Consider the following 27,358-nt stretch of genomic DNA (forward strand, 5'->3'; position numbering starts at 1 on the left):
TTGCATGAGGTTGTTGTGACCCAAGTGCAGGACCCGGCACTTGGCCTTGTTAAACCTCATACAGTTGACCTCGGCCCATCGATCCAGCCTGTCCAGATCCCTCTGCAGAGCCCTCCTACCCTCCAGCAGATCAACACTCCCACCCAACTTGGTGTCATCTGCAAACTTACTGAGGGAGCACTCGATCCCCTCGTCCAGATCATCAATAAAGATATTGAACCGGACCAGCCCCAGAACCAAGCCCTGGGAAACACCACTTGTGACCGGCCACCAGCTGGATTTAACACCATTCACCACAACTCTCTGGGCTTGGCCATCCATCCAGTTCTTTACTCAGTGAAGAGTACATCTGTCTAAGCCATGAGCCATCAGTTTCTCCAGGAGAATGCTGTGGGACATGCTGTCAAAGGCATTACTAAAGTCCAGGTAGACAACGTCCACAGCCTCTCCCTCATCTGCTAGGCGGGTCACCTGGTCATAGAAGGAGATCAGGTTAGTCAAACAACCAACGCTTCTCAGCCTTTTGGCTAAGATCAAGTGTAGTGTGTGTAGTAACCCAAACCATTCTATGATTCTATGATACCACCTCCATTTCCAACGTCACACACAGTGCCAAGTTCAGATGCAATCACATGGGCAAAAGAAGTGGATGAGAGTTGCAATAAAACTGTTGCTTCTTCCATTTAGTAGCTTTCAAACTCAGAAACTGTCTAACTTGCTTATCCTCCAAGGGAAATTTTAGGCTGGAGTCAGACAGTATTGGTTTCCCAGACTTAGAAGAGTGATTAACTGCATTTGCATTTCTCTGACAAGCATTTCTTACTACAGTTAAATTGCTATAATCTGAAGTTGAAATATTGGCAGTGAAATAAAACTCATACATGCATTTTTGCTGTAAGAAACAAAATATCCAGAACAAAAAGAAAATCCAACACTAATTGAAGGACTACTGTAAGTTGCTTATTTGGGCCCATCTTCTCTTTGAAATCACCCTTCTCAAGGTACTCAACCACAGCTAAATGAAAATACCAAGAGAAATTCCACTGATTTCAGGAACTGGGCCTTGGCTGGAAACCAGAAAGCATATAGGCATAAATGCAAATTCAAGCAATGTTATGAAGATCTTTTAAAGTTGTGACTCAACTGCTATCTTAGTTTGCTAACTGCCTGATGAGGCTCCTTCGTTCTTCTGTAAGACATCCTTGCACATTAAAGAAAAAATATTGTTAAGTAAACACAGTCTAGAATAGTCCCAAAATATCACTGCTGAAGGGGAACTAAAAATGCATTTCATTTTACATACCGTTGTAAACGCAGCATGACTGCAACCTCTAGGCTGTTACTGACAAGAGAAAATCTTATTTTTGAGGGTTTTTAAAATTGCATCATTTTAAATGTACTGCCTGCTCATTTGCTTCAAAGGCTGAATCCTTCTTTATTTTTTCATTTATCAACTGGCAGAATTCTTCACTGCAGAGATCATCAATAACACATGAATCTCTGGTCATACCCACCATTAAATAAAACAAAAATAGCTAGCTTGAAAGAGGGTACCTTTATGCATATATGTGCATTTGTGTGTATACAGATGTGTATACACTAACTGGACTGCAGAGCACAGTTTTGTGTTTACTGCATAAGAAACTTGTCCATAATGTTGCTTGGATAAAATGAGGTCCCTGGCCATGAGAGTTCTCAAAGAACTGCATAAAATTAGCCATTATATCTTTAAAAATTTAGCAGAATACTTGAATATTGATATTTAAACTTGTGCATAAATCTCTTGTTAGATATTTAATGTAAAACTAAGAGATTTCTCCTTTCTTTTCAGCTTTTTTTCTTTTCTTTTTTTTTTTTTTACTTTATTGCATTAGCAAAACATGCCTTAGCACACAATTGGCTTGATGGATTTTCTTGGAATGTTGATATTTGAGGCTCTGTATTCTCCCCTGGAAGTGTTGCTGTTCAGATCATGAAGTGGTTTTAAGTAAAAAACCAACCAACCAACCAACCAAAGCCTTTAGAAATTTGATGATTTATTGTGATTCCAGCCCAGGCCAAGGAAAAGTCGTATGAAACCAGGAGGTAAAGATAAAAATGAAGGCCAGCTTTCATGTAGCATTCTGTAGATGGTGGGTATTTGTGCAGGATAACAGCACGCAAGACAGAAGCCAGCGACTCCCTCGCTGTCGCAGCTCAGCGAGCCGGCACATCGAAAGCTGAGCTCCAGAAAGTGATCTTGTTTGGTCCTTTGTGCAAGATTTATCTTCTGCGCACGCACCTAGCGAAGGCCACAGGCACCTTGCGGTAGGTGGCTGGGACGCGAGGTGGACTTGGTGCACAGCAGGGCTGCAAGGCCGCGCTCTGCTGAGACGGCAGCTGCCACCAGGCAGGTGGCCTCTGGTCAGACAGTGAAGGTGGGCCACCGTACTTCATGCTGGGTTTGTCCTGCATGTGCCTGAGCACCTGGACAAGCGTCAGTGTTACTGTCATTCTGCTGGTCTCGGCGGACATGCCACATCAATGCCCCTAATGGCTGTTTTGAGTGACAGACGAGGAAACGGATGTGTCAGATTGTGACACCTAAACATTTTAGTTCCCACAGTGAAAGACAAACACTCTTGAAATGAATTGTGAGGCATTTTTGCTTTCAAAAAATTACTCATTTGAGAATAATTTGCCTTCATTCCACAGCTTCATTTAGCACTGTGTCCTTGTTTTTCATTTAGCAACTTAACATATGTTAATTAAACAATGTTAATTTCATTGTGATTTATTGTGTAGCTATTGCAAATGACGTATAACTGGAGCAAATTTAAAACTGCAGTCTGTTTTAAAAAAGGAAACACAAGTCGACTTTACGACTGTGAATACCCCCAGGAGCTGAAGTACCGAAGGCAGTTCGCAAAGCCGGAGCGCTAAGCTATGAACTCTCCCCAGCAGCGACAAAACTGAGGTTTGTGTTCTCTACCACCTAGAGAGCTCGTGACCCGCAGACAAATGGCAGGCCCCAAGGCTCTTCTGTCTTTCAGCCGTACTGCTTGTTGTAATAAAAGATAACGCATCACATAATTAGGTCATAATCCTTCCTACGCCCTCCAGGTACCGCGAGTTCTGCTTTTAAGGGACCGCACCAGCAGGAACTATTTCGACAACACCTGAGAACTGCATCTCTAAGTGACCACAGCCTGATGTTTCAGGGAGAGACTCAAGGGAGAAGCCATGTAATAGGGGACCCAGCTTCTCCCAGCGGGAAATGCCTTTGTGACCTGCACAACTTATTTGCACTTTGAGCACGTATAAATACAAAAAATATTATCTCGGTCTCAGTCTTAGCCTATTGCATATAAGATTCTCTGAAACCCCTGGTGACAGTCTTTCACCTGCCTCCGTTGCTACTGCCTGTGTTAAGAGAATCTACAGAGTGCTCTGGAAGTCAGATTTAATGGATGGAGTTTACGTCCTCAGAGGAGGCACTTCAGAACTGATTAGCCCAACACTTCGCTGCCAGCAGCACGGCCCAAGTGATTAACCTTCCCCACTACTTAGCAATGGTAAGGCCACAACTGGAGAGCAGTGTCCAGTCGTGGGATCCCCGGCACAAGAGAGAGATGGACACAGTGGTGCAAGTCCAGTGAGGGGCCATGAAGATGATGAAGGGACTGGAGCACCTCTCCTATGAGGAAAGGCTGAGAGAGCTTGCAGCCTGCAGAAGAAAAAGCTTGGGGGGATCTTACCAATGTTTACAAACACCTGATAGCAGGGGGTAAAGAAGGTGGTGGAGCCTGGCTCTTCTCAGGGGTATCCTGTGGCAGGACAAGAGACAATGGGCAAAAAACAAAACACATGAAATTCTGCCTAAGAAAACACTTTTTTTACTGTGAGTGGTGGAGCACCAGTATAGGTGCCCAGATAGGTTGTAGAGTCTCCCTCCTTGGGGACTCAAAACCCAGCTGGGACATCGTCCTGGGTGACCGGCTCTATCTGACCTGCTCTGAGCAGGAGGTTGGACTAGACAATCTCCAGAGGTCGCTGCCAACCTTGGTGGTTCTGTGATCCTGTGAAAAGGTGTAGAGAAGGGAGTGCAAAAACAAGTTAGAAAGGCAAGGGATTTGCATTTTCAAGCTTATAAAAAGCTAGTTGAAAATGCAGTGAATAGATTTTTTTTTTTAAATAATAAAGGACACTATAGAGGTTTTCTCATATTCCCTCCTGATTAAAAAAGGAGATGAAATTTCCTAGGAATAGCTACTGTACTGTGATGGTATCAAAGACTGATCTTAATTAGAAGACAAGAAGGAGACTATTTTCCCCTGAAACTGGAGAACAGTACCTCCTTCAGACTCCTGGTATCAGTGGCTGGGAAGAATGTAGGACTATTCAGGCCACAGGGTAGTACGATACAGGTGGAGGGCAAGAGAGAAATGGACAATTTAACTGGCCAAGGGAAGAAGAAAGAGTTCAGAGCTTGTTCTGCAACACAAAACATTAGTTCTGCATAATTTTCAGGAGCTGCAAAGACAGAAGAGGATAGGCAGTTCTCATACTTAACATCTTGTGTTCTGCAGTGCAATTAAGACTGAGGGGTAGAGAATAACCTCTGTATAGTGCAACAGATATTCATCAACAAATCACTTTGCCTTTTCAATAAAAGACCACAAAACAAATTAGAAGTATCATCTAAGTGAAAGATGAAAGACTTCTTTTACAGACTGTCTTAAATGAGGCCTAAAAACTCCTCTCCCATGCTCCCAAAAGCTGAATGAAGATTAACATATTTAGCAAAATTTGTGATAAGCAGGCAAACATTGTCTGATCACCTTGATATAGGAGAAATTATGAATTCAACAGGGCTGTATGACAGGCAGAAGGGTTTTGGTTTTAAATCAGGCATAATCCTTTCTATAATTCAAAAGTCATGGTGTTGATTCACGCCCACAGGCTCTCTGATCACACTAAACTACTTCTCTCCTTTCTGCTCATGACCTTACCAGGCTTTTCATTCAGACTGAAAAATCACAGAATCACAGAATCACTAAGGTTGGAAAGGACCTTCAAGATCATCAAGTCCAACCGTTAACCCAACACCACCATGCCCCCTAAACCATGTCCCGAAGCGCCACATCCACACGTTTTTTGAATACTTCCAGAGATGGTGACTCCACCACCTCCCTGGGCAGCTTGTTTTGGGCAAAGACCTGTGCTTGCATAGCTATGGCTCCTGAATGCCAACATAAGGCAAATAAATTTTATCGAATATCAATACCAGAAAAGAAGGTTTCCTCTTCTCCCTCATCCCTACCAACATCCTTTTCTAGTCCTCCATTACTTTTTTCCTCCCTCTAGCTGTCCAACTCCATTCTCTTCCAAATCTTTGCCCTGACTTTCACCGATGATAATACCCCACTCCTCACACTTTCCCCCTGATGCTTTTTACAAACTCTTTTTTGTCCAAATTTTATCTCTGATGGTCTCTGCAGACCTGCTCTCTTCTCTTTTTTCCTCTAACTGTTCCTTCAGGTTCTCTTCCCATGTTTTCATACTACTGCAGCCTTTTACTAGTCCTTTTGTCTTCTGCATCTATACTGGTTTTCCTCCATTACTAAGATTTCCACTGGTGTCACCATTATGTCATAAATTTACTCTATTACTCTTCTTTTCCTGACCTACTTCCCTCTCTGTCTGCCGTCTTTGAACTTAGTTGATATATCTCCTTTCGGATGTCTTGACATTCATTGCAACTCCTCATAACCAAAGCGTAAGTCCTTTCTTTAGCAGTATCACCAACTCATTATTTAATTGCTTCCTCTCTCTGTCCCTGAATGTCTAATTTGCATCACAATCCTGTCACTCATGTTCTCTCTCCAGCTTCATCAAAAAACGAGGGCTAATCTTTTGAGAATGGTGTACAGCTACCTCCCAACATTTTTTCATGTCTGCTTTTGTATGTATGTAGAACCTTACAGAATAAGGTTGTGGTCCTAAAAGGAGGTGTATGGACACAGCAATGCATTTTCAAAGATTTGGTTTCAAACCAGGAATGGTTTTCAGAGTGACTGTTGATTTGAGGTGCTTCATTTTTAACATTTGTAAATAAAAGTATCCTAAAGGGAATCAGTCTGCAAACGGGCAGTGAGATTAATCAGACTCACCAGATACACTGGAAATTTTTAGAAAAGAAATACATTACATAGAGAAAAGTGTAGTTATTATTATTTATAATAGTGTCATTAGTCACATATAAGTGTAACAAAACACACACAGCGAAGAAGATTTAGGATTGTTCTAAATGCATAAGTCTGAATGCATCTCTGACCAACTTATACAGTGTGTGGAGAAATTCTAAATTTCTGCTGTGCAGCAGTCATGTATACTAAGCAGTGATGGAAACTGCACTATGAATACGAAACTCCGTGATGAACCTATTTTCTCTGGGCATTGCCTCAGTCACAAAAAGACATTCTTCCTTCCTTCCTCAGCAGATCACAGCCTGAATTTATTGGACTGATGCAATGGAGGCCTCAATTTCAACCACCACCTTTCTTTCACCCTTCCTCTTATCATGGTTTCTCCTCTGCCATTTGAGTATGCATTAAAAAAAGAACAAAAAACCCCTGCCATTTCCACCTAGCTGCACTTCCAGCACTTCTGCAGAATGCAGTTTGTGCTGACAGCTATGCAAGTGCAATGGAGAAAGGAAGTGTGAGAAACCAAGTTCTGCTGGTGCTAATTGACGATAAAATGGGCTTCTCAGCTTCTCCCTTAGCCTCCTGGTAAGTACGGCTTTGCATGCAGGACAGATGAAAGAGTAGGTAGGGCTGCCAGATCTCCCAACTTAGCTGAAAGCTGATGGGTGAGATTCTACACCCTGAGTCATGACACAGGATGGATGTCCATCAAATGAGGAGGAGCTGTCACCATACCAGGCTGCAGCTTTAATGCAGCACCCAGAAAAGGCAATTCCATTGCACTTTGCTTGTTCCAGATGCCCATGTTGCAGCAGAGCCAAGCGCCAAGGAGCAGCAGTAACAGCAAGGCTGCAAACATCCAACAGCAGAAGGTGCCACCACGGACATGTGAGAGAATCTTGAGCTTAGGACTAACGGTGGCTTTGTTTTTGTCCAGTGTGAAAGGTTATCTCGCTGGAAGCACCAGATGTCTTGTTGGCCCTTCCTGGCGCTTTAGAAAGCAGGCTATTAGCCAAAAATATATAAAGCGAAATCTTACCAGCCTTCTTCACACAGAAACACAAATTGGAGAAGAGAAAGAAATTAAATGGAACAAGGCAGCAGATGGTGTTCGCTTCAATAGTGGCACAGAATGGTTCGAGACCCTTGCCTTCATTTGTGTCAGTTATGTTACCACCCTTAAGATTTAGCTCCTCTCTACCACACGGCTTACAAATCATGGGATCAAGTGAAAAATAAAGTTTTGTTAAAATGACAGATTCGTTCCTGTGGCACACAAATACCAGAGTTCTGTCTGATAATCTACTGACAAAAGTGAGGCAAATTATATAAATAATAAAATAGAAAACATCTTCAGCTCTGTTTCACTCCAATTAGCAGTTTCCACACCTCTTACTGAGCAAGTGGGATCCCATTACATCAACCAGAAAACCTCATTACTCTGTTCCGAGTACTGATCCATGCACCGTAGCAGTGGTCGCAGCAGATTTAGGGAACACTAAACTTCCGGGGGGAGTGACACTGCACTGGTGTGGCGTGGAGAACCTTTACTGCTTATGGTGATGAGCAAGATGCATGAGCGAGGGAGTAGAGAAAGAGATAGTCAAGGGAGATGGAAAAAGAATTCTCGCATGATTTGGTGAAATTTATAGGGCTAACGGAGCGTCTTGCTGTGTATTTGCTGATAAGCATAGCACACTTGACAACGAAATACCGAAGAGGCAAAGGCGTCTGATAACATTGAACTTCTGCTGTTTTCAGTGGTCAGTCCCATCACAATGTGTAGTTCCAGACAAAGCTTTGCAGGAAAGAGAAGGTGGACTACCTGTACCATCTACCGTAACTCTAAGGGTTAACAATAAGGGTTAACTGTGGTTGGACAACATAAAAAAGCAAGTAGCACTTTACAGTACTTCTGGTCACAGTCAGAAATATCTGCTCCCCATTGTCAGCAGCCTCACAGCCTCCCCATCTTCCCTCTGAATTATCGGAGACATTAACATGTGTCTTTTCCACTGCCCACTCTGACTGATCTTTCTAATTAGGAGCACTGAACAAACAGACCTGAGAAACAGCCCGGCAGCAGCAAGCAGCCTTGGTTCATTGCACGCAGGGCATGGAAGAAGCTCTGCTCTCCCAGGGACAACGTGAAAGCAACAACCAGTGACTCAGCGTTAGCCCAGTAACTGCTCTCCAGGGAATCTGAGACAACCCCTCCGAGCATTCCTACCTATTTCTGCACATGAAGGCATCAAAAAAATACTCCTTGAAACAATTTCCTACCTCCAATAAATATACACCTGCCATCAACTAACAAGTAAAACAGCATTGTCAAGCTTTGCCTTGTGATCCACATCTATGGAAATATCCAGAGTGAAGACAATACTGAAATGTGGTTTTTTTGTGTAACAGCTGTGCTCTGTGCCATGCAGACATGGCATTTCATCAAGCACAGGGTAATAGCTTGATTCCCTTAGGGACTCGCTGATGGAAAATAGAAACATCTCCCTTCATAAATAGGCAAGGTCACCATGAGCCACGCATTCCTCAATGCACACACTCATTTTGGAGTTGATGCTGAGATAATTGAGTATCTGTTCATTATACATTTCATATTAGTGCAATAACGCATCTTCATGGGAAACTGATTTTACAACATCGGAGGAAAAACAGCATTATATTACATTTCAATGCCAACTACTCCAGAATACAGTGGAAGAATTCTGATTTATGCCCAAATTATTTTTTATATTTTACTCTTCGTGTTGGATTCAGAATTTGAAAAATTCCATGTAATAAGCATTTGAAAAGTACAAACTAAGGTATTTTGCCCATTCACACTGCATCACCCTTTTCTAACTTACAAAAGCAACAGAAAGTTGCTTTTTTATTTAACAGGAGTCAGCTTCCAGCATATTCACATGTACACACTGTGAACAAGACCGTTCACAAATGTGACCCCTCAAAATTTAAACCCCTGTAGATATAATGATAGAAAACAAAAAATGTCACAGAGCTCTATGAAGCGAGATTAAAAATGATAGGCAATTTCTTTCAAAATATTGTTAAGTACTACCGAAAATCAGGAGTCCCCAGAGGACCTTACCTGAAGAACCTAAGCATTATGCAGTGCAACTAATTCCTGACAATCTACTTCTCTGCTTTCATCTTATTTCATCCCAAATACTATTTTTATCTGTTAAATATTCTAAAGAAGAATATTTAGAAGCTGGCAACCTGTTTTTCTCTATTCCTCTGGTTCCTGGAATACTTCCCTTCTGGATGTGAAAAGAAGAAATTCCAGAGGATAAAACTGGGCCAAAGCATAACGTAAAAGAAGAAAGAGTTACTTTCAAAGTGAATATGTGATTGGTCAGTAAAGAAGATTACATAGAGTAGAATATGAAAGTAGAAATAAAGTATTTTCTTGTAAAACCAGACACAAATACTGTATTGCATTAAATCCAACAGTTTGTGGGGGAAAAGAATAATTATGCAGTAGAGATTATGTATGTACACATGAGGAAGAGAAGGGATTTTATTCTGAATTTTCCTATGCATACTCAAATATATGCATTCATCAGAGATTATGATCAGGAATGTCAAATACAAATGTTGCCTGAAGACTTGGGATAAGCTTTTGCTGCATTTTTTATTTGTTACATAGCTCAGAGGTTTCCCAAACTGGAGGATGCAAACCAGAATTGTAAATGCAAAGTGTGGTCTCTAGCTTGTGAATAACTGATTATGTGGCTTAAAGGCATTCAGCAAACTTAACTGGAAACAATCTGCAAAAATGTTAAGAGTAATATTTCTTGCCCTCTTCACCTGCCATAATATTAACAGTTCCACTTCTAGAAAAAAACCAAAGACTGTCAACATTTTCACATGGAAATAACCTTTGAACAGTTGGGTTTCTGCCTTAGGGAAGTATTTTCCTTTATTTTAAAAAGAACAGCATCAAAAAGGCACCTGCTTCCTTGAGGGGACCTGAATGAGTTGTGAGCATACCCCTATAGTTTTTTTCTTTTCCAGGCTGCAGCAACCTAACTTAGAGACTTGCCCCCTTCTTTTGTTCATTTGAAACATGTTGAAGCAGGCTGTTAAAGGTTCAAGGAGAGGTTATCAAGTCCTGTTTGCTGTTGGCATGTCTAAAATTGTTGACACATGCTAGGGAAAAAAGGGGCACCGTTAGTACAGCTGCAACAATAAAACAGCTAATAGGAAACCTCACCTAGAGCTAAACACCACCACTAAGCTGTGCTGGCCAACTAAAGAGATAAGCCAGCAATATTCATACAGAAAATGCAAACAAAACTTACAGAAGTCTATAAAAAAAAAGCTTCGTTCGCCATTTTCTTAGTGGGTTAAAAAAAAGGCAAAAAGCCATGCAAACATGCCACACTTGGGATTTTGTTGTTTGATAATGAAAACCATTACCTACAGTCTTCAGTGATGAAAACTGTAGAAACAGCTGAAAAACATTCATTGAAAAGAAAAATAATGAAAAATTGTGCACTTGACAGACTTGCAAAAAGCAACCAATGTGATACTTTTCTTTTATATCACTTAAAAATTTTCCTGAACAGGAAAAAAACCTACCCTCTGTTGAAAACACAAAGTCAAACTCTGTTGTTGGACATACTTAAGATTTTCTAGCTTGATGCCTCAAAACGTTAGCAGGAAAATGCAAGCCTCTCCCAGACCTACTTGTCTCTAAGTAAGTTATCTTACTTATAAATAGCCCTATTTTACCTCTAATGCCAACAGAACTAAGAGGAGTACTTTTCCAGTCAAGCCTTGTTCAAAGTTCTAGATCAATACTCCAAAGATACGTTGACCTTTCTCGGATTAATTCCAAGTAATTCCTTGTCTACTAGGGCCAGATCTGTTCCCTCCCCTCATTTCAGATCAGCTATGTACAAACTCACATTAGCAGTAAGCATTAGCTTGAACTCTGGCACTTATCATGGCTGGAGGAGTCTGAGCAAGTTCATGATCTCACCACTGGCCTAAGCTCCTGAGGACCTTGAGGACCTCAAGCCAAGTCCACTCAATATAACCAGTCTAGCAGTGTCTCCGTACAAATCTTTACATTCAGTACAGCAAAGGGCTTTGATATCCTTCTTGACACTGGAGACCTCCTTTTCCTCACCAAAGCACGCTACATGAGCGGAGGTCATACAGGTCTGTTCCTCAAATTCACAGGGCTGTCTTAGCCTTTGCGTTCTGCTGCAAGCCACTTTGGAAAGCGCCCTTTTAAAACACAACAGTATTTTATCACTTCATAAGTAAGGTTAAACTGGAGCTGACATAAGAAGATGGCAGATGCCCTACTGTACTGCAGCAGTGCACAGCGCACTACACATTGCCACCAGGCTTTGCCTTATGACATAAGTTTAATGCCCCATTATTGGGCAAGTATCGAGTGTGATAGGCTCACAGTTTTATTTTTGAATGTTGGAACGTTATGTTTTGAAAGTGGGGGAAGGAAAAGAGTTAGTTCATGAGAGCAAAATGCTGTTCTTCTCGCAAAAAGGAAATTTGCTAAGATAACACGTTTTTGAAAAAATTCTCAGCAAACAGCAATGCAGAAAAGAAGAAGAGTTACATCACTACAGTGCAAAATCCTGCATCACCTACCAAAATAAGACAGATCCAGGTTCATTCATGTACAATAAAACAAAATATACAACATTTACAGTAGAAGATGGTACTTTGTTCTTCATTAATTTAGGATAACAGAAGTCCTCTGCTTCACCCAGCTAAATGGATTTCAGATTAGACTCTAGAATAAAATATAGAAACTTACCTTGCATTTCAACATGTTGGCCACTCTCTCTTGCATTGATTGTCCAGCCTTTGGCCTGACAAGTATATAAACTGCTTTTACTTCAGGGCTGGAGCGCAGAAGCTTTTCCACCAGTACTTTGCCCATGAAACCTGTAGCTCCTGTGATAAGTACGGTCTTTCCATTGTAATAAGCTGAGACTGAAGACATGGTGGTTTCTTGTTCTGTCCTTCTTTTAACTTCCTGCAGAGGTACCTGAGAAGATGCAGAAATAAAGCTTTAAAGGCTTTTGAGTCAAGACACTGATCAGTTATTTGCCAATTACAGTCTGAGATAGCCTTTATCAGTCAGCTATAGCAGCTCACATTAGGTCAGTCAATGGCAATTTTAAATATGATCCTTTTAAAAGTCTAAATCAAGCTGGCCTTAACCTCCACATTATACCATAGCTGCACCCAGCCGTCACAGTTTAGAACGTAGCTTATGCTGTCCAAGACTGCTAGAAGTAGATGCTCACTGCAGTGTTGAATAGCATTTATATCATACACTGTGAAGTGGCAGCCATGAAGATATGCAGTCATCCCTACAAGACAAAGTAGAAACAGATTGCTTCACAAACACTGCAGATACAAATGCTGTGTTTTCCACTTTAATTCCACCGTGCCAAGCAGTTCTATTTCTTGTCAGTCATCACTCAGCAATGTGTTCTTGTTCATTGTCTTGGCTTGGAATAAATCCATGAAGAATGCGCTTCATCATGGAAGATACAGTGCAATGACATTACTCTGCAGGACTGCAATACTATGCTCCTGTATGTAGGACATCACCCATTATTAGCTGTTAAGGCCAAAATTCATCCCACTTAATTCTAAGGAGCATAGATGTCATATGCTTTCTCCGGAGAGTTTAGGTTGTTGGAACTGCCCTTTGGAGATCTATTGACTATGTAAGGGAGCTGACATGACTAGGCTCCCACATGAAGTGTCCCAGTTAAGTATTTTAATTATACACACTGGTTTCAGGCCTAAATGTCCCCAGCCATCCCGATTCAAACTCTAAGTTGATTAGATGACAAACATGGCTGGACTGAATCCTCCTAGAATAGCCCCTCTCTCTATTAGACTAACTGAAGGAAAAAACCCTCCTATCCTTGAAGTGCTGCAGATCACAGCATGCACAAACCACTTCCATTGCAAGTGAAAGGCTTGCATACAATATAAATAAATGTTTTGAAAAAAGCCTCCTAAATGTGAAACAAAAAGAAACAAGAACAGTTGAACACTGTCAATCAAGTATTCAAGAATGAGGACAATGATCTTCAGGTACCCCAGAAAAACTTCTCTTTCTCCTGCAGAACCTTCAGAGTCTCTGTTGGCCATTTCAGGTTTCTCAACACGACATGAGTCAACCGCACGCTAACAAAATGCAAATATACCAAACCAGAAATACAGTATTTGTTACTTTTTTGCAGTCTGTGAAGATTCCCTGTTCTCACCAACCCTTTTGCGTTTCTGAAACCCAATAAACCATTCAGGGACAGTGAAGTAGCCTAACTTAGAGCAAAAACTGCAAGCTTTCGTATAGAAACATCTTATACTAATGAGTCCTTGGCTTGGACCAACACAAATGAACAACAGCAAAGAGTTTAAAATCCTGTAAGAATCCTGGCTACATGTGATGGTAGGATACATTCCCTTCACTACATGGGGCCACGAGAGAAATACAGCTTGTCCTACAGCCCATGCTTTCCTCAGGATGCAGTGAGGTGTCTTACCACAGAAAATTGACCACCAGCTACGTGAAGAGAGACACCACAGATCAGCCCTTACAAGTTGTACATTGTTCACTGAAACACTCAAGAATGTGCTTAGCTGGATTGCGATCCCCAAGGCATTACCACCCACACCAGTGAAAAGCGATCCACAGTCTGTGTTAATGTGCTTTACACTGTACTGCTACATGGAAACATTGAAAGTGTATTTCTAATGGGCCCAGAGACAAAAATGAGGGACTCAAGACCAATAAAATATTGCTTTTTTTTCCTCAGTGCTGCCTGGGACTGCAGTACATAGCATCAAACAAATGACAATCCCCAATTTCTTTATCTGTAATGAACCATGAGGTGTACCATCCCATTTAGAAAGTGGGTCAAGTAGAAAAACTTCTGAAGGACACTATTTTACGAATTAATAGCTGTGGGTACTCTGGCTCAGTGAATTTTGGGTACTAGCCTACTTTCAGATATGGCCTAGATCACAATTTAAATGAATGTAACAGACTCATCTATGCCTATTAAAAACCTGTTCTTATCAGGCTACTGATAAGCTGGCCACTTGGGAAGTTAAACAAACAGGTTAAACTATTAGATAATTAACTTCTTTATTATAAAATGTCACATCTCATTCAGGTTCAGAAAAACGAGTGATATTGGAAGACAAGAACTTGCAGAACCTGGAAGTGTGGGAATCACAGAATCACAAAATCACAGAATTATTAAGGTTGGAAGAGACCTTTAAGATCATCAAGTCCAACCATCAACCCAACACCACCAAGCCCACTAAACCATGTCCTGAAGTGCCAAGTCCACACGGTTTTTTTTAACACGTCCAGTGAAAGGGTGTTATGAGTCCAAACGTAGTTATTAGTTTAGTCAGATGAAGACAGAGGTGACAAAAGACTGAAATTTGTTATGACACATGCCCTGTAAAGCAGAAAAATTGATGAGAGAAGTCATTAGTCACTAGAGGCTATACAAATTCTACTGAACATAAGGAAACAAAAAGATGAAATATCAGCCCACTTTCAGTTACTGGATACTTGCTTTGAACTTGTATTCAGAAGATCGTATTTACCTTAACCTCGCCTAATATTCTGCTATAAAACCGGTACATTTATAAAGTACTTTGCACCACAAACTTGGAGATTACCACAGTGTTTAACAGGAATTACTCTCCTTCCCACGCTTCAGTTGTACAGAACATTTTCAACTGCCATCACTAATGAACTAGTGTTTATTAGTGCTTTGCAATTATAGTTGTAGGCCACGGCAAAAATAACGGTTAAGGTATCCAAATGTGGACATCAATTTATTATGTTGTTTCATTTCGGTTCTCCGAGTTATCCAAACGGGGCTTCATTTGTTTTGTCCAAACATTTGATACTAGAATAGTTAAAAAAAAAAAAGAAAGAAAAAAAATTCACACTACTTTAAAGCGTCCCTAAAATTAGTTGTGCAGCCAGATTTCATTAAGTGTTTGTGGCAAGGACTACATACACATAACCGACAGTTTCTTCCCATGTAGTCTGAGACCATTTAAAACATTTGTCTCCAAAAAGTCAGGAAAACAATTGCATCTCCCAAACCATCCTTGCATGATGACAATGGAAACACCAAACACAGCCACAGAAAAACTGAACTTCTAAGGCAATCTGCTGTTCCTCTTGATTATTGGCTTAAACCTATAGGATTAAAAGAAAAGGTTATTAAAAATACATCCTTTCTATTTTCTATAATAAAGCAGTCCAAGTCAGGCAGCGTAAAGTTCGCAGGGCCAGTTTTAGAGTTGGATCAGGTTGCTCAGGGCCTCATCCACAATAAAAAGCCATGAGGAATGAGATGGGTTTTGCTTATGACGGGAACAGATTTGTCTCCTTGCAGTACTTTTTTTTCCCCCCTTTTCCTAAGTTAGCTGTAGAAGAAAATACAATAATCTCGTGCCCATCTGATGCCATGCTAATTATCAGGAAAGAAAATCTGTGTATTTGTTTAATGTGCACAAACAAATGGATGTTTTGAGATCATGACACAAAAGCCACAATGCTTCAATCTGCTATGTTCAAACAGATCCCTGAATCTCTATCGTCCAAGCAGATTTAAAGAGGCTTTTACTAGGTTCCAAATTCAAAAGCAGATTCCAGTTTATATTCAGGATTGCTAAGATATTTGCCTTTAAACTTAGTCTTGACTTGACTTTTTTATTTTTCAGAACCATCTTTGTTTTTTTTATGTTTTTCAGAGTGTGATTTTACAACAGAATTTATCCTTCTCTGTTTTAATTGATTTTGCTTGGCCTTTGTAATGAAAGTACTGAAGAAGTTATGGAGATTTTAAGGAACCAGAGGATTTCTAAGGTCAATGGGTGTGATCCAAGAAATGCCTGCTGCCCTGACCCTTTGGATGTCTACTTCAAAATACAGAGAACTATATGCATGCCTTGTTGACTTTAGACTCAGTCAAATGAAGAAAAATCGTTTCCTGCAGAAGCTGATACTTTGCTTTTCATTTTAAGGAATAAACAGTCAATACTGGGCGTGAACTATTTCCCAGGCAATTAAGCTGCAAGGGATTAAATGTCTGGTAGGAAAAAATTATTCAAAGTCTGACCATGGTCAGCAGTTGCAGTGAGTTGACCCTTATTGAGATGAATAAGGATAAAGACTATTTCAGAGCCGGTTCCTGTCTCTTCCAAAGAAGACGGGAGGTGAAGCCACAGAATGGTGGAGAAAAGTCCACACATGGGCTTCCTGAAGTCCAGTTCAGGTGATTAATTACAGACAACTCTGATGGTTTAGGCACTAATCACAGCAGGACAGTGATCACTAATGCCATCTGAACTGCTGAACACAGCATCTTTGCAGCAGTATATATCTCACTGTTGCTGACTCATCTCCAACCGTAGCGTGAAAAAAAAAGCGCTTTTGGACAGCCAGCCAGGAATCACACTGAGCATCTCCGCAGACACAAGTACACAAGCTGCTTTAAGCGTAAAGCTCTGTTACTGATGCCTGCAACAATCTCCTCTGGATCAGCCATAAAGGACGATCTACAGTGCTGCATTACAAACAAAGCCACGATCTTCTGCCAGAGGCATCTGCCAAAGGACAAGCAAAGGGAAAGGTGGGAATCCTACCAACCTAATACTTTGCTCCTGCAAAAGAAAACCCTCATATCCTTAACAGAAGAGTAAAGCAGAGCTGTCCCTCACCAAGAGGAGATACAATTGAGCTGATATTTAAACAAAACAACTAATACACTGCCCTCATCTTCTCCGTACTTCAGTGACACCAAATCTGCATTCAGCTCATGATGGTGTAATGCTGAGAGTTAAGACTGCTATCAAAGCCATAGCAATGGGAAGGGAAATGTATGTCTGAACCTCATTGACGGCTGCTACTGCTGCTGCCCACAGCAGGTCCACGCCTGCAGGGTGTTAACGTGAGATGGCAAAACCGAACATGAGCAAGGAAGGATGGGTACACTGGAGCAGGTTAATATTTCACTACGGTTTCGACCACTACCAAGTTTTCCGTGCCCTACTCAACTAGGACAGTGGCCATTTCAGTAGCTTATCTGTTGAGATATTTGCCTTTTCAACTCAACAGCACACAAAAAAAAAAGGAAAAAAAGGAGATTTAGTTGTGTGCAAGGGCAAAGGACTGCATGCCTGTAAATACACACCTAGATTCATGAACAGCCTCTCTGGCACCTCTTTCTACTTAGCCTGGTTTTGATGAGTTTGCGCATGTCTTGTGCGTTTTCACAACTTTATGCAAGGATGTACTTTCTGTAAACAAGAGAGTTGGACTGTTCAGATGAGTCTTTTAGACATCATATTAAATGTAATGAACCAGCTTCAACTAAAATTACACAATGACAAATTTTTGAAACAAAGCTACAGAGAGTGAGTCCTTTAAGACAAAATATTTTTTGGCCACTTTCTGAATATAATTTTTTAATCTTGGGTACAAATATCCAATCATACGTACGACAATTTTCTTTAATCGGGATTCTGGAGGAATCACAACTAACTTGGGACATGCAGAGAAAGAAAATTTCCTCTGTTGCTTCACAGAACTTGTACAGCTGAGGTCAGAAGCAGCAATATACAGTGGTCAAAGACTATTTCAATCTCATCAGTTTGCTTCCTCAGTCTATTAATTATTTTATGAGTTTTAAATGGACTGAACACTGGAGATGCCTGAACAATGTATCTTCATATAATTATTTTTCTTCTTTTTTCTCCAGGATGTGTGACAGAGCCTCCACAAACTATGCACATAATTACAATATATAACAGCAGTTCTTTCTAGTATGCGTTCTTTGCCTGAAAGCATTTGTGTATAATTGTTTAGTTAATCATCAGCAAGTAAATAATTCCACGACTATGACTGCAGCCGTTATGAACAACCTGATCTTTTCCCTTTGGTGGCCAGTAGAGGCAGATACTTGAACAACAAGCAGTTTTCCTCCAACGCTAATGCACACACAATAATTGTATGGTTTGAAGCAAACCAGTATAATCCAAGGAGAACGTGTGCATCGATGAACAAGCAGGAATAGTGTTAAAAGTTCAACACCTGCACACCACCTCCTACAGAGCAAAGTGCCATCTGAAACAAAGCAACTTTCTAACCATCGGATTCCTGCAGTAACAGAACGCTCCATTCCATGCTTAGAGAATAAACATTAAAAAGACAAAAGAAAATGCAATAAGCATATACATGTTTCATTTATGTGCTGGCACTAGAAACACGGGATATAACAGCATCTGTCAATTCACAGTAAAATCTCAGGCATATGCAGGTGCATTGGTTGTGCATGCTCTTGTCATTTGAGATGCTTTATATGGATGTCAAGGTTGAGCATCAGGCTCTGCTTCAGAGATTTTACAGATTATTTTTAGCCCCAGGACATCTGGAAGTAATAGAGCATGCTGTGGCCTTAGAGTCATGGAGCAGAGTCCCACTATACACGCTAGCAATATCTGAAGTAGCAACTTGCTTTTCATTACAGAGGCTTGACTCCTGGCTTCTTGGTAGCACAGAGAGGAAGCCGTCTCTCAGCTCCACTGACTTTATTTACTGGGACAAACTCACCATCAGGGTAGTTCCACTGCAATGACCAACGTTTCAGCTGGGATTAACATGAATTAGTTTAGATTTCAGCCTTTATATTTAAAATATCTTCTGCATTTTCAGTAATAAATAACAGTGACTCAGAATGGAAAAGGGCTGTAGTTCAACATTGCACAACATTTTTGACAACAGCACTGCTAACACGAACAAGCAGATAGTACCAACAATGATGCACTGAAGTTACATAATATATTTTCAAAGGTCTTTATGCACATAAGGATCTGTATAGTACACAGTGTTCGGGAAGAGGTAGGGGAGATCTTACTGAAGGCAGAAAATGAAGCAAAGAGGACGTTAAAATGGCTGACCTAGGGACAACTTAAAAGATCCTTATGGTTTGCTAAGCTTCCATAGTTATTTAATAGTACTAACAACCAAACAACAATAACAAACTATCTGAGATAAACCTTCTCTCACTTAGCTACAGAATTAAAAGAAAGGTCATAATCTATCTTTTGTACAGGCACTACAGATGCTAATACAGCTCAAAGAAATAAAATCGTGTGATTCAAAGATGAGTACATTTACAGCCAGACTGAACTCCTGATGATAATCCTCTTTACAGGATTATCTCGGAGATTTTGCTCCAAGCAATTTACACCAAATATAAACGTTGTTGCTAGCAGCCTGAAGGTTAAATCACTTTTCTCCAACTAATATATTTCAAATAATTTTTTGTTTGCCAACAGTACTGACTCAATTCCATAAGAGCACACCCAAGTAGCGACAAGCATGGAGAAAACTCTCATTGCTCCCAGAAACCCTTCATGACCTGAGAAATGACACCAGTTTTGCAATCCATTTCAATTCACAACAGTTAAATCTAAAGAGACGGTGCAGTGTGACAGCATAATTAAGAGCTAAAGACAAGGAGCAGCATGCACAGCCAGATCCTGCAAACTGCTGAACGTTACACGACGTGCGGACAGAAGCTCTCGATCCTCTGAAAACCACTGGGAGTTGTGGCTTCTGGGCCACAGAACATGATCCCAGATTTAGGGCAAAAGCTTGAATTTCAAGATCTGGTCATTGCTTAAGCATTACCCGTACAGCTTCACAGATCGGCTGACTCTCCTAAGTAGTTCAAACTGTCTGACCGCCATTAAGAATTACAGGAGAATGAATGAAGCATAAGGGCCACTGGTGTGATGAAACCCAGAAGCAGCCTCTTGATTTTTCAGTGAAACCTGTTAAGTCTCTCACAGTCTCGCTATGCTCTCCCCAAGACTGATGAAAACAAGCCTATAAACATTTTAGAGCTAAGACATTGTGCTAAGGACATACCTACATACGCTATATGGAATTTTAAAGAACAAGTATTTCTCAGTAGCTCAAACATGGATGTATTCTGCCTTACCCCTGTTTAGTTAGCCTAATGGTAAGAACAGCAGCTCCCAGAGACATCGAAGTAGAGGCTTCTGCAGGCTCCTTTCCATATCACATGGGTCAGTGTCTGTGCCCACTGTCCCTTTTTTCTTTAGCTTCGAGCTATTTCTTGTAAGGCCATTGAGAAGGCTGCAGGAGCAATGCTTAGGTGCTATGCAGAGATCAGGACTAGAAGAGAGTTTTTACTCTGCCTCAGCAGAATTAAATGCAGACATCCTACGTCACAGCATTTCGGCAGGCAAACCTTCCCCTTCTCTTTCCACTAACTCACTCTTCACAGCCGTTATCACCTTGCTCTTTCTCCTTTAGCTGTGACTGGGATCTCTGCAACGAGCAGTCCTCTCCTAAACCCCTAAATCACATCCCTTGCCATACCCATTGCACACCATTCACACTACAACTTAGCATTGCAAAAGGGAGGTCTCTCGGTGATTAAGTCAAAGGTGTATGACTTTCTCTGTGACATCAGGGTGGTCTGGCGCATTTATTTTCTTTTAGAGATCTCAGCTGATAACTTTGTATTAGCATCCAGCATCTCTTAGCACAGTATTCGAAGATTTTCTGTTGTTTTCCACCATGTTTTCGCTCCTTGTCAAAAACAACGGCACTATCATTTACGGCATTTGTGGAAAGAGTTAGATTTGGAGATTGATCCAGTTTAAGAATACCTGCATACAGTTTGAGGGTAACAGGAGGCTGAAGTGTTTTGGTGTTTTTTTCAAGTCCCAGTTTTGGAACAGTCCAACTAGCACAGCTGCTGTGAAGGCCAACAGCAGCAGAACTGCCACCTCCCCACCAACTTCCACATTGCAGTACTCATGGAAAACCTTAGTGAAACACTTAGTGACTCCAAAATAAGACTGGGTAACTAAAACTGAAAATATTTTAAAACTGCCTGCATTTCTGTAACAAATGAAAAAAAAAAGTAGTGACCGGTAGTAGGGATGCAAATGAATATGAGATTGCAGCAACCATGATCTGCACAAAGGCACTGTCACAGCTTAAGGAAGAATGATCTTCACTCAAGATTTTGAGTCAGCAGCAACACTGATCCAAGTAGAGCATTATCTTGTAAGTAAATCTATGTCACGTAATGATGGAGGGACTACCTTCCTGAGGGGTTCCTCCTCTACCCCTAATTCTCCCTCCTCTACTATCACTGCAGTCTCCATCCAGCTCTCTTGCCAGGTAAATACATAAGCACAATGCTTAAAAGTCTTAATGAAATCAAATGGAACTGCATTTATATGTTTTCATAACAAAATGTAAAAAATGCAGAAAACAACAGAAGAAGAAACTGAGTACAATGTACCAGGAATGAGGTCAAAGTGATGACCCCTAATGACTATGTTTTAAAAAACCCAAACACTTACCTAAGCCATGCTACCTTCCCATTGTTACAACTTTTTTTACAGCTATGTCCAGTGGAAGCCGTAAATAGAAAAGACGAGTAGCTTTGTACTCCTGTGTGGACACGTATTTTTGTTTGGTAAGCTCCAAAACAAATGCAAAATAGTTAATAACTGACTGAATTAACACTAGCTGCAACAAAGAAGCCCAAAACTGTAGGAATTCAAACATACATGTTTACCCTCTCCAGTTTCTGATGACCTCTGAGTCCCCCATTCAATCTGGATTTCCCAAAGCATACAGGCTTCTACCGAACAAGACTTTTCTTTAGCAATGTGTAAGCACATACTTGTATTTGTACATGCACTCATGCACAGAAAAACATTTATGCAAAGAAAACCATTTTTAGGTTGTAGACTCAACAATCTGTTAACTGACTTTCTCCTTGAGTCGCAACCATTTTTGGGTCATCAAGACCACAACTATCTTTTACATGCTAGTGGCTATAGAATACCTCTTATTGTAAGCTTACAAGCTGTAACAGAACAAATAGCCCTTTTCCTCCATCCCTCCATAATGTCCAAATTGGCTAATACTTTCCCTTATAAGACAGAGGGAACTACTTATCAGCTGAGCAACTCTTGACAAGTTGTCAGTGAAACCTCTTGATGAGCTCAGATAATATAGTAGCATCATGTATGCTGCTTAACAGAAAAATGTGGTGACTATACTAAGAAGTCTAACAGTTCTGTGACAGCAAGCTAAAATGAAATTTCACACTTTAGAACTCGGATCTAACAGAGTGGAAAAAATTACCTATTGTGTTCGGCCTCAGATTTAAGGTTAATTAAATAACTGTAATTATTTTTCTTTCCAATAGAAAACGGAGCTCAGCAGCCTGAGTATTTTTATAGTCAGGTTTTATTAAGAAGCACAGCCTAGAACCCTACTCTTGCCTTGCCTGGGGTTGAAAGACAACAATCCTTGCAATATTTCCCACCAAGATGAGTCTTCTTAAAAGGATGACCAGATGGACGTGAGAGGCTGTACGATCAATTTCATAGCAAAGCATATATAAATACAGATATATGTTTTTAAAACCAAAGATTTAAGATACCATCAAGTCTTCTTTTTATATTGAAACCTAAAAGACAGCATTATCAATAGAAACACTGCAGTTTTGCTGTACATCTTTTACCTCATCATTGCATCAAAAGTCAGATAGGCCAAATACAAACAGGAAGATTTTTTTTTTTTTAATTTCTCCCACATTTCTCTGTTGTTCACACTTCAGGCATTTGACAGCACTTGGCAACACACCAGACAACAGCAGCAGTCTCATCTGCTCTGTCCAGCTACTGCAACAGGACAGAAGCTATCCAGGCTTCTGCTACGCAAAATTCTCCTGTCAAGTGATGTTCTCCACAGACAGAGCAGGATCAAGCCCTTCAGGAACAGGGAAGAAATGCAGCCAAAGCTCATTTTGTTCCAGGAAGTCCACAGGGAATTTTATGCTGCTTAGTGCATGCTGCTAGCTGGCTTATTCTGCAGCAAGCCAGGACGCCAGCAGCAGTGACCACGTCTCCAGTACTTCCCTGCATCCCTTGTTTTGTTGAAAACAATTCTGGCACTACCTGAACCTGAACCACGATATACTGACATATTTGCTGCCAGAGTCCTTGGCACTAAAGTAATGACCTCGCACAGGCAATAAGGGTTTGTATTAAGGCTGCTACAGCAACAGAGCTGCAGCTGTTTCCCAGCTTGGCAGGATGCTGCCATGTCATGACTCCCACTGTGCAAACATGATCGACTGACAAACATCTCATTCTCCCTTTGGAAGTGCACAAAAACCACAGCGAGGAGAATCTAGCAAGCCACGTCCTCCTACAAGGACCCATGCATGGAGCGTTGGGAGGGGGCAATGGAGACACCGATATGGGGCTTGCCTACTTCTGAAGAGAGGGTGAGGAAATGCAAAAGCGAAAAAAAAAGTAGACTTTGTGTATAAAATAAAGAAAAAAATATAACGCATCCTAGTTCTTAAGACAGAAGTCAGTGAGACAGAAGGCATTTCAGAGAGGTTCAGCGTTGCGCCTCCCATTACACCTCACCCTTCTGGGTAGGATTTTCCTCGGCTTTGGCTGGCTGTCCCTGCGGGGATGCGCTCCCCACCTCTTTGGTGCTTGATCCATTGCTTCCAGCAAGAAGGGAGAAGGCATGGAGTTACAACGCGCAGCTGATTCCCGCTGCTGCTCCCGAGGCCGTAGGATAGCTTGGAGCCAGGGGATGAAAGCCTGAGAGGCCTCAAGCGCTCAGCAAGACAACTCGTTTTGCCTCTGCCCCTTCTGACAGCAAATGTCATCCTAAGAGTTTGGGAGGTTTCTTCCTTGGGATCAACAAACACAGCCAGCGGGCAGCATGAGCGAGAAGGCCCCTTTCTCTGGAAACTTGAACAGGGAGTAAGGCCAGCTAAGCCAGAAGCTTCACTAGCCATATGAAAACAAGCACTAAAACAATTAATACGTATGCATTAATACATAGCCCCAAGGTAGCTGCTAGGATTTCCAACAGACAGCGTAAACCAGCGTTTGATCAAAGTGGAAAACTGAAAGAAATCTGCTGAACATGGGTAGGCTCGGGGTGAATGTATCTTGGACGCTGTTACCAACAGAAAGACTGCAAAATGCAGCTTCTTTTGAAAAAAATAAGAAAAAGGTTTCAAAGCAGAGAGCAGCAAAGAGAAGAGTTTGTAGGACGCTCTGTGGTTAGTAGCTGAGTCAGTCTGTTTATGGAGAACTTCCCATTCAGCTTCTAGCAGTAGGCCTACATCTCACAATGAACCGAGCGTGCAAGAGACCTCCTCACTGGGCCATGCCTAGAACTACCCACAGCAGCTTAAAACTTACAGAAGTTCTGTGATCTCTAAACGCAACCCAGCCAAATTACTCCTGGGTGATAGCCTATCTTCAACGCTGGTGATGTGGAAACTGAACTCTTCCAAAAAATAGTTTCCTTAAGACTGAGACCAACAGCTGAAAGAAATGAAAAACAACATAAAAGGGTCCCTCATGTGCCTTGGAAAATTTACACTTCTTGTAGAATTTGCCAACTGGCATGCTGTGGCTAGCTGGCAACAGAATCCGCTAACACAGGTGCTGATCAAAGCTTGCAGAGAAGGTCAGCTTTTGTCAAGCAGGAGCTAGTTCAGTAGGAAATGGACGGAGTGCCTCTCATTTCTGGACATCTGACAGCCACTGCCATAATATTTTCAGATACAGTTTAAAGGCGCAGTTCGTAGGAAGGTATCAGTGAAACCCAGAAGACATGCTCTTATTTGCTCTTACAAATATATTAAAACTTCTTTTTCTACCCTCTATCATCTCTTTCCTTACCTGAAACCTAGCTATGAGCAAGCAGAACTCATTCTACTAACAGTGAGAACGTTTTCACAAAATCTCCCGCAATTCAACTAACTGCACTCAATACAACATATAATCTTTACTTAATTTCTGAGAGTTTAGTTACTCTCAGGATGTAGTTTTGCTACCTCCTGATCCTCATCAGATGGCTTTAAGGATTTCCAACTCTTCTAATTAGTACATCTCTCTCTCTTCTACCAGGATAAACAAAGTGAGAAAACAGAAATAAAACTAAAAAGTGAATGTGAAGCGCACCCGAGTATGCTGCTTAAAAATACAGGGATAGATGCAATATTGTGAAACATATATGTTTCCAGCAAAGACTACAGATTTGCTCCATCCCATGCTTTTGGGGATGGGAAGTGTGCAAGTGCAAGTACCAGTCAGAACAGGTCTCTGGTCACAGCTGGGTCACCTAGAAGTTTGACCAGAGTGGAAATATTTTTTCTGCTTTTATATATGTAAAACAGTAATTTAGCAAACATAGACATAGCAAACACAGCATAGCAATGTTTATCCCTCCCTTATGCTGATGAATTTCTTTCTTTTATTGTATTAGTGTATTTGCTCATACTTTGTTTCATACTCATTAACTAGTGATCTCTGAAATATCCCAGAGAAACAAAGTAGGTGTGTATTTTATTATTCCCGTGATTAGAAGCAAGGCAATTCACAGTGGCTGTTAATGAATTGGTTGATGATGCAGTGCCAAGCAGCCACTTTTTTGCTCTTTTTGTGAGTTGTGTTCAGTTCTTTGAAATTGCTTTGGTCATATTATAACAGGGATCAGAAGTAACTGCCATTTCAAAAGCCAAAGAGCACAAACAGCAAGAAAGACCACATGCTGTAAGATACACCGATTTTATCAAAATAGTTGTTGCAGTATTGCAATTTCATTGGTATCATCTGCATATGTAAATGAAAAAAGTCTTTTAAAAATAGTTTTTGTTTATTTTTTTGGTTTTGATTTGGTGGGTTTTGGTTTGTTGTTTGGTTGGTTGTTTTTTTTGTCATGCAGTTATTTCTCTCACTCAAGAGCACATAGACCAAACTGTGGATTCAGGAGGGAAATGATAATTATGTGTGGAAGAATCCAAACTAGAAGATCAAAATAATACCCTTCCAAATTAGATTTTCTCACAAACCGCAAGGAAAATACACTCCTTAAATCTCCTCACTTGGTTTCTGTGGAAGATAGGTAGCACACTCTGAAGATTTCTCTCCCCAAAGTTCTCCAAGAAACACAAACATTTGCTCTTCAGATAAAGGGAAAAGAGCAGGAAGAGGAATAAAGATAATTCCCTGGAGTTACTGAAAGCTGCATTAAGGAACTTTGCTCAGCACATCATCGGCTCTGAATAATGAGGCAGCAGAGAGCTTTGCAGCACTGGGAGCCTTTGAAACACACTTCTCCAGAAAGAAGAGACAATAAAATGTAAATAGAAAATGCTTCTTGACTGGCACATACTGGTACAGAGAAAATTTGTCCTACCCTTCCACATACAGGGACCGATTTTTTTCTTCCCCCTTTCTCCAATATTTAGATGACAAGCTGATGAGAAATGACAAGGCACATTTATACAAGTTCAAAAAAACTAGCATTGAATAAAACATAAGTGCAGCATCAGAAAAGAATGGTCAGGCTGTACTAATGTCATCTAATACATTCTCTGCGCGCTGAAATGCAAGAAGGGAATGGAAAAAAGTAATTCAATGGTGATTTGATTCTAAATGTTAAGGAAATTTTGAGTTGTTTAAAGCACTTCAATAATCCTGTTGTAATCAGTGCCAGGTTCAAATTAGTGTACATGTGTTTTCCTGAATCACAAATTACCTTCTTTTCCTTAAGAAGCTCTGCATTCAAAATTTACATGCTTGCATAATAAATGAAGTTTTTTCTGTTACTTTTATCTTTCTTCTTTTTTTTCAGTGACTAACAGTTAAAATCCTAATTATCTAGTAAAGAAAAAGATCCATAAATTTTGCAGTGCTGGCCCCGCTCCTACCCCCACCCCCCAATCTCATCCTACTGTGATCTGTAAGATAAAGAAATTCTTCCTATTTCCAGGGAATTCCATATAGTCCTCCTAAAGTCAACCTAAAGTTTAAATTTTGGAATATTTTTAAATGAGGTTACTTACAGACCCAAGAATACATCCTGAAAACGAGATACATGCGCTGACTTCACGTGGTTCATGAAGTACAACCCCGTGGACCAGCACCCAGCAAGCCTCCTGCTGCTACCATGATCCTCGCCCCTCCAGCAGGAAGATGTCAACCCACACAACCTACCTCGTGGTGGTGAC

General features: G+C 40.8%; 1 protein-coding gene across 2 annotated transcripts in view; it reads right to left on the reverse strand.

Moving 5' to 3' along the window:
• Window positions 1-12,189, reverse strand: part of LOC104627794 (fatty acyl-CoA reductase 1-like) — an 81,771-nt gene extending 69,582 nt beyond the window's left edge. For both annotated transcript variants that reach the window (XM_010296169.1, XM_010296170.1), the window contains exon 1: window positions 12,001-12,189. In XM_010296169.1, the coding sequence (XP_010294471.1) occupies window positions 12,001-12,189 (189 nt within the window). The remainder of the gene's footprint in view (window positions 1-12,000) is intronic.
• Window positions 12,190-27,358: the final 15,169 nt, after the last annotated feature.

The sequence above is a fragment of the Phaethon lepturus genome, unplaced genomic scaffold (assembly GCF_000687285.1).
Source record: "Phaethon lepturus isolate BGI_N335 unplaced genomic scaffold, ASM68728v1 scaffold2041, whole genome shotgun sequence".
In the NCBI taxonomy this organism is placed as follows: Eukaryota; Metazoa; Chordata; class Aves; order Phaethontiformes; family Phaethontidae; genus Phaethon; species Phaethon lepturus.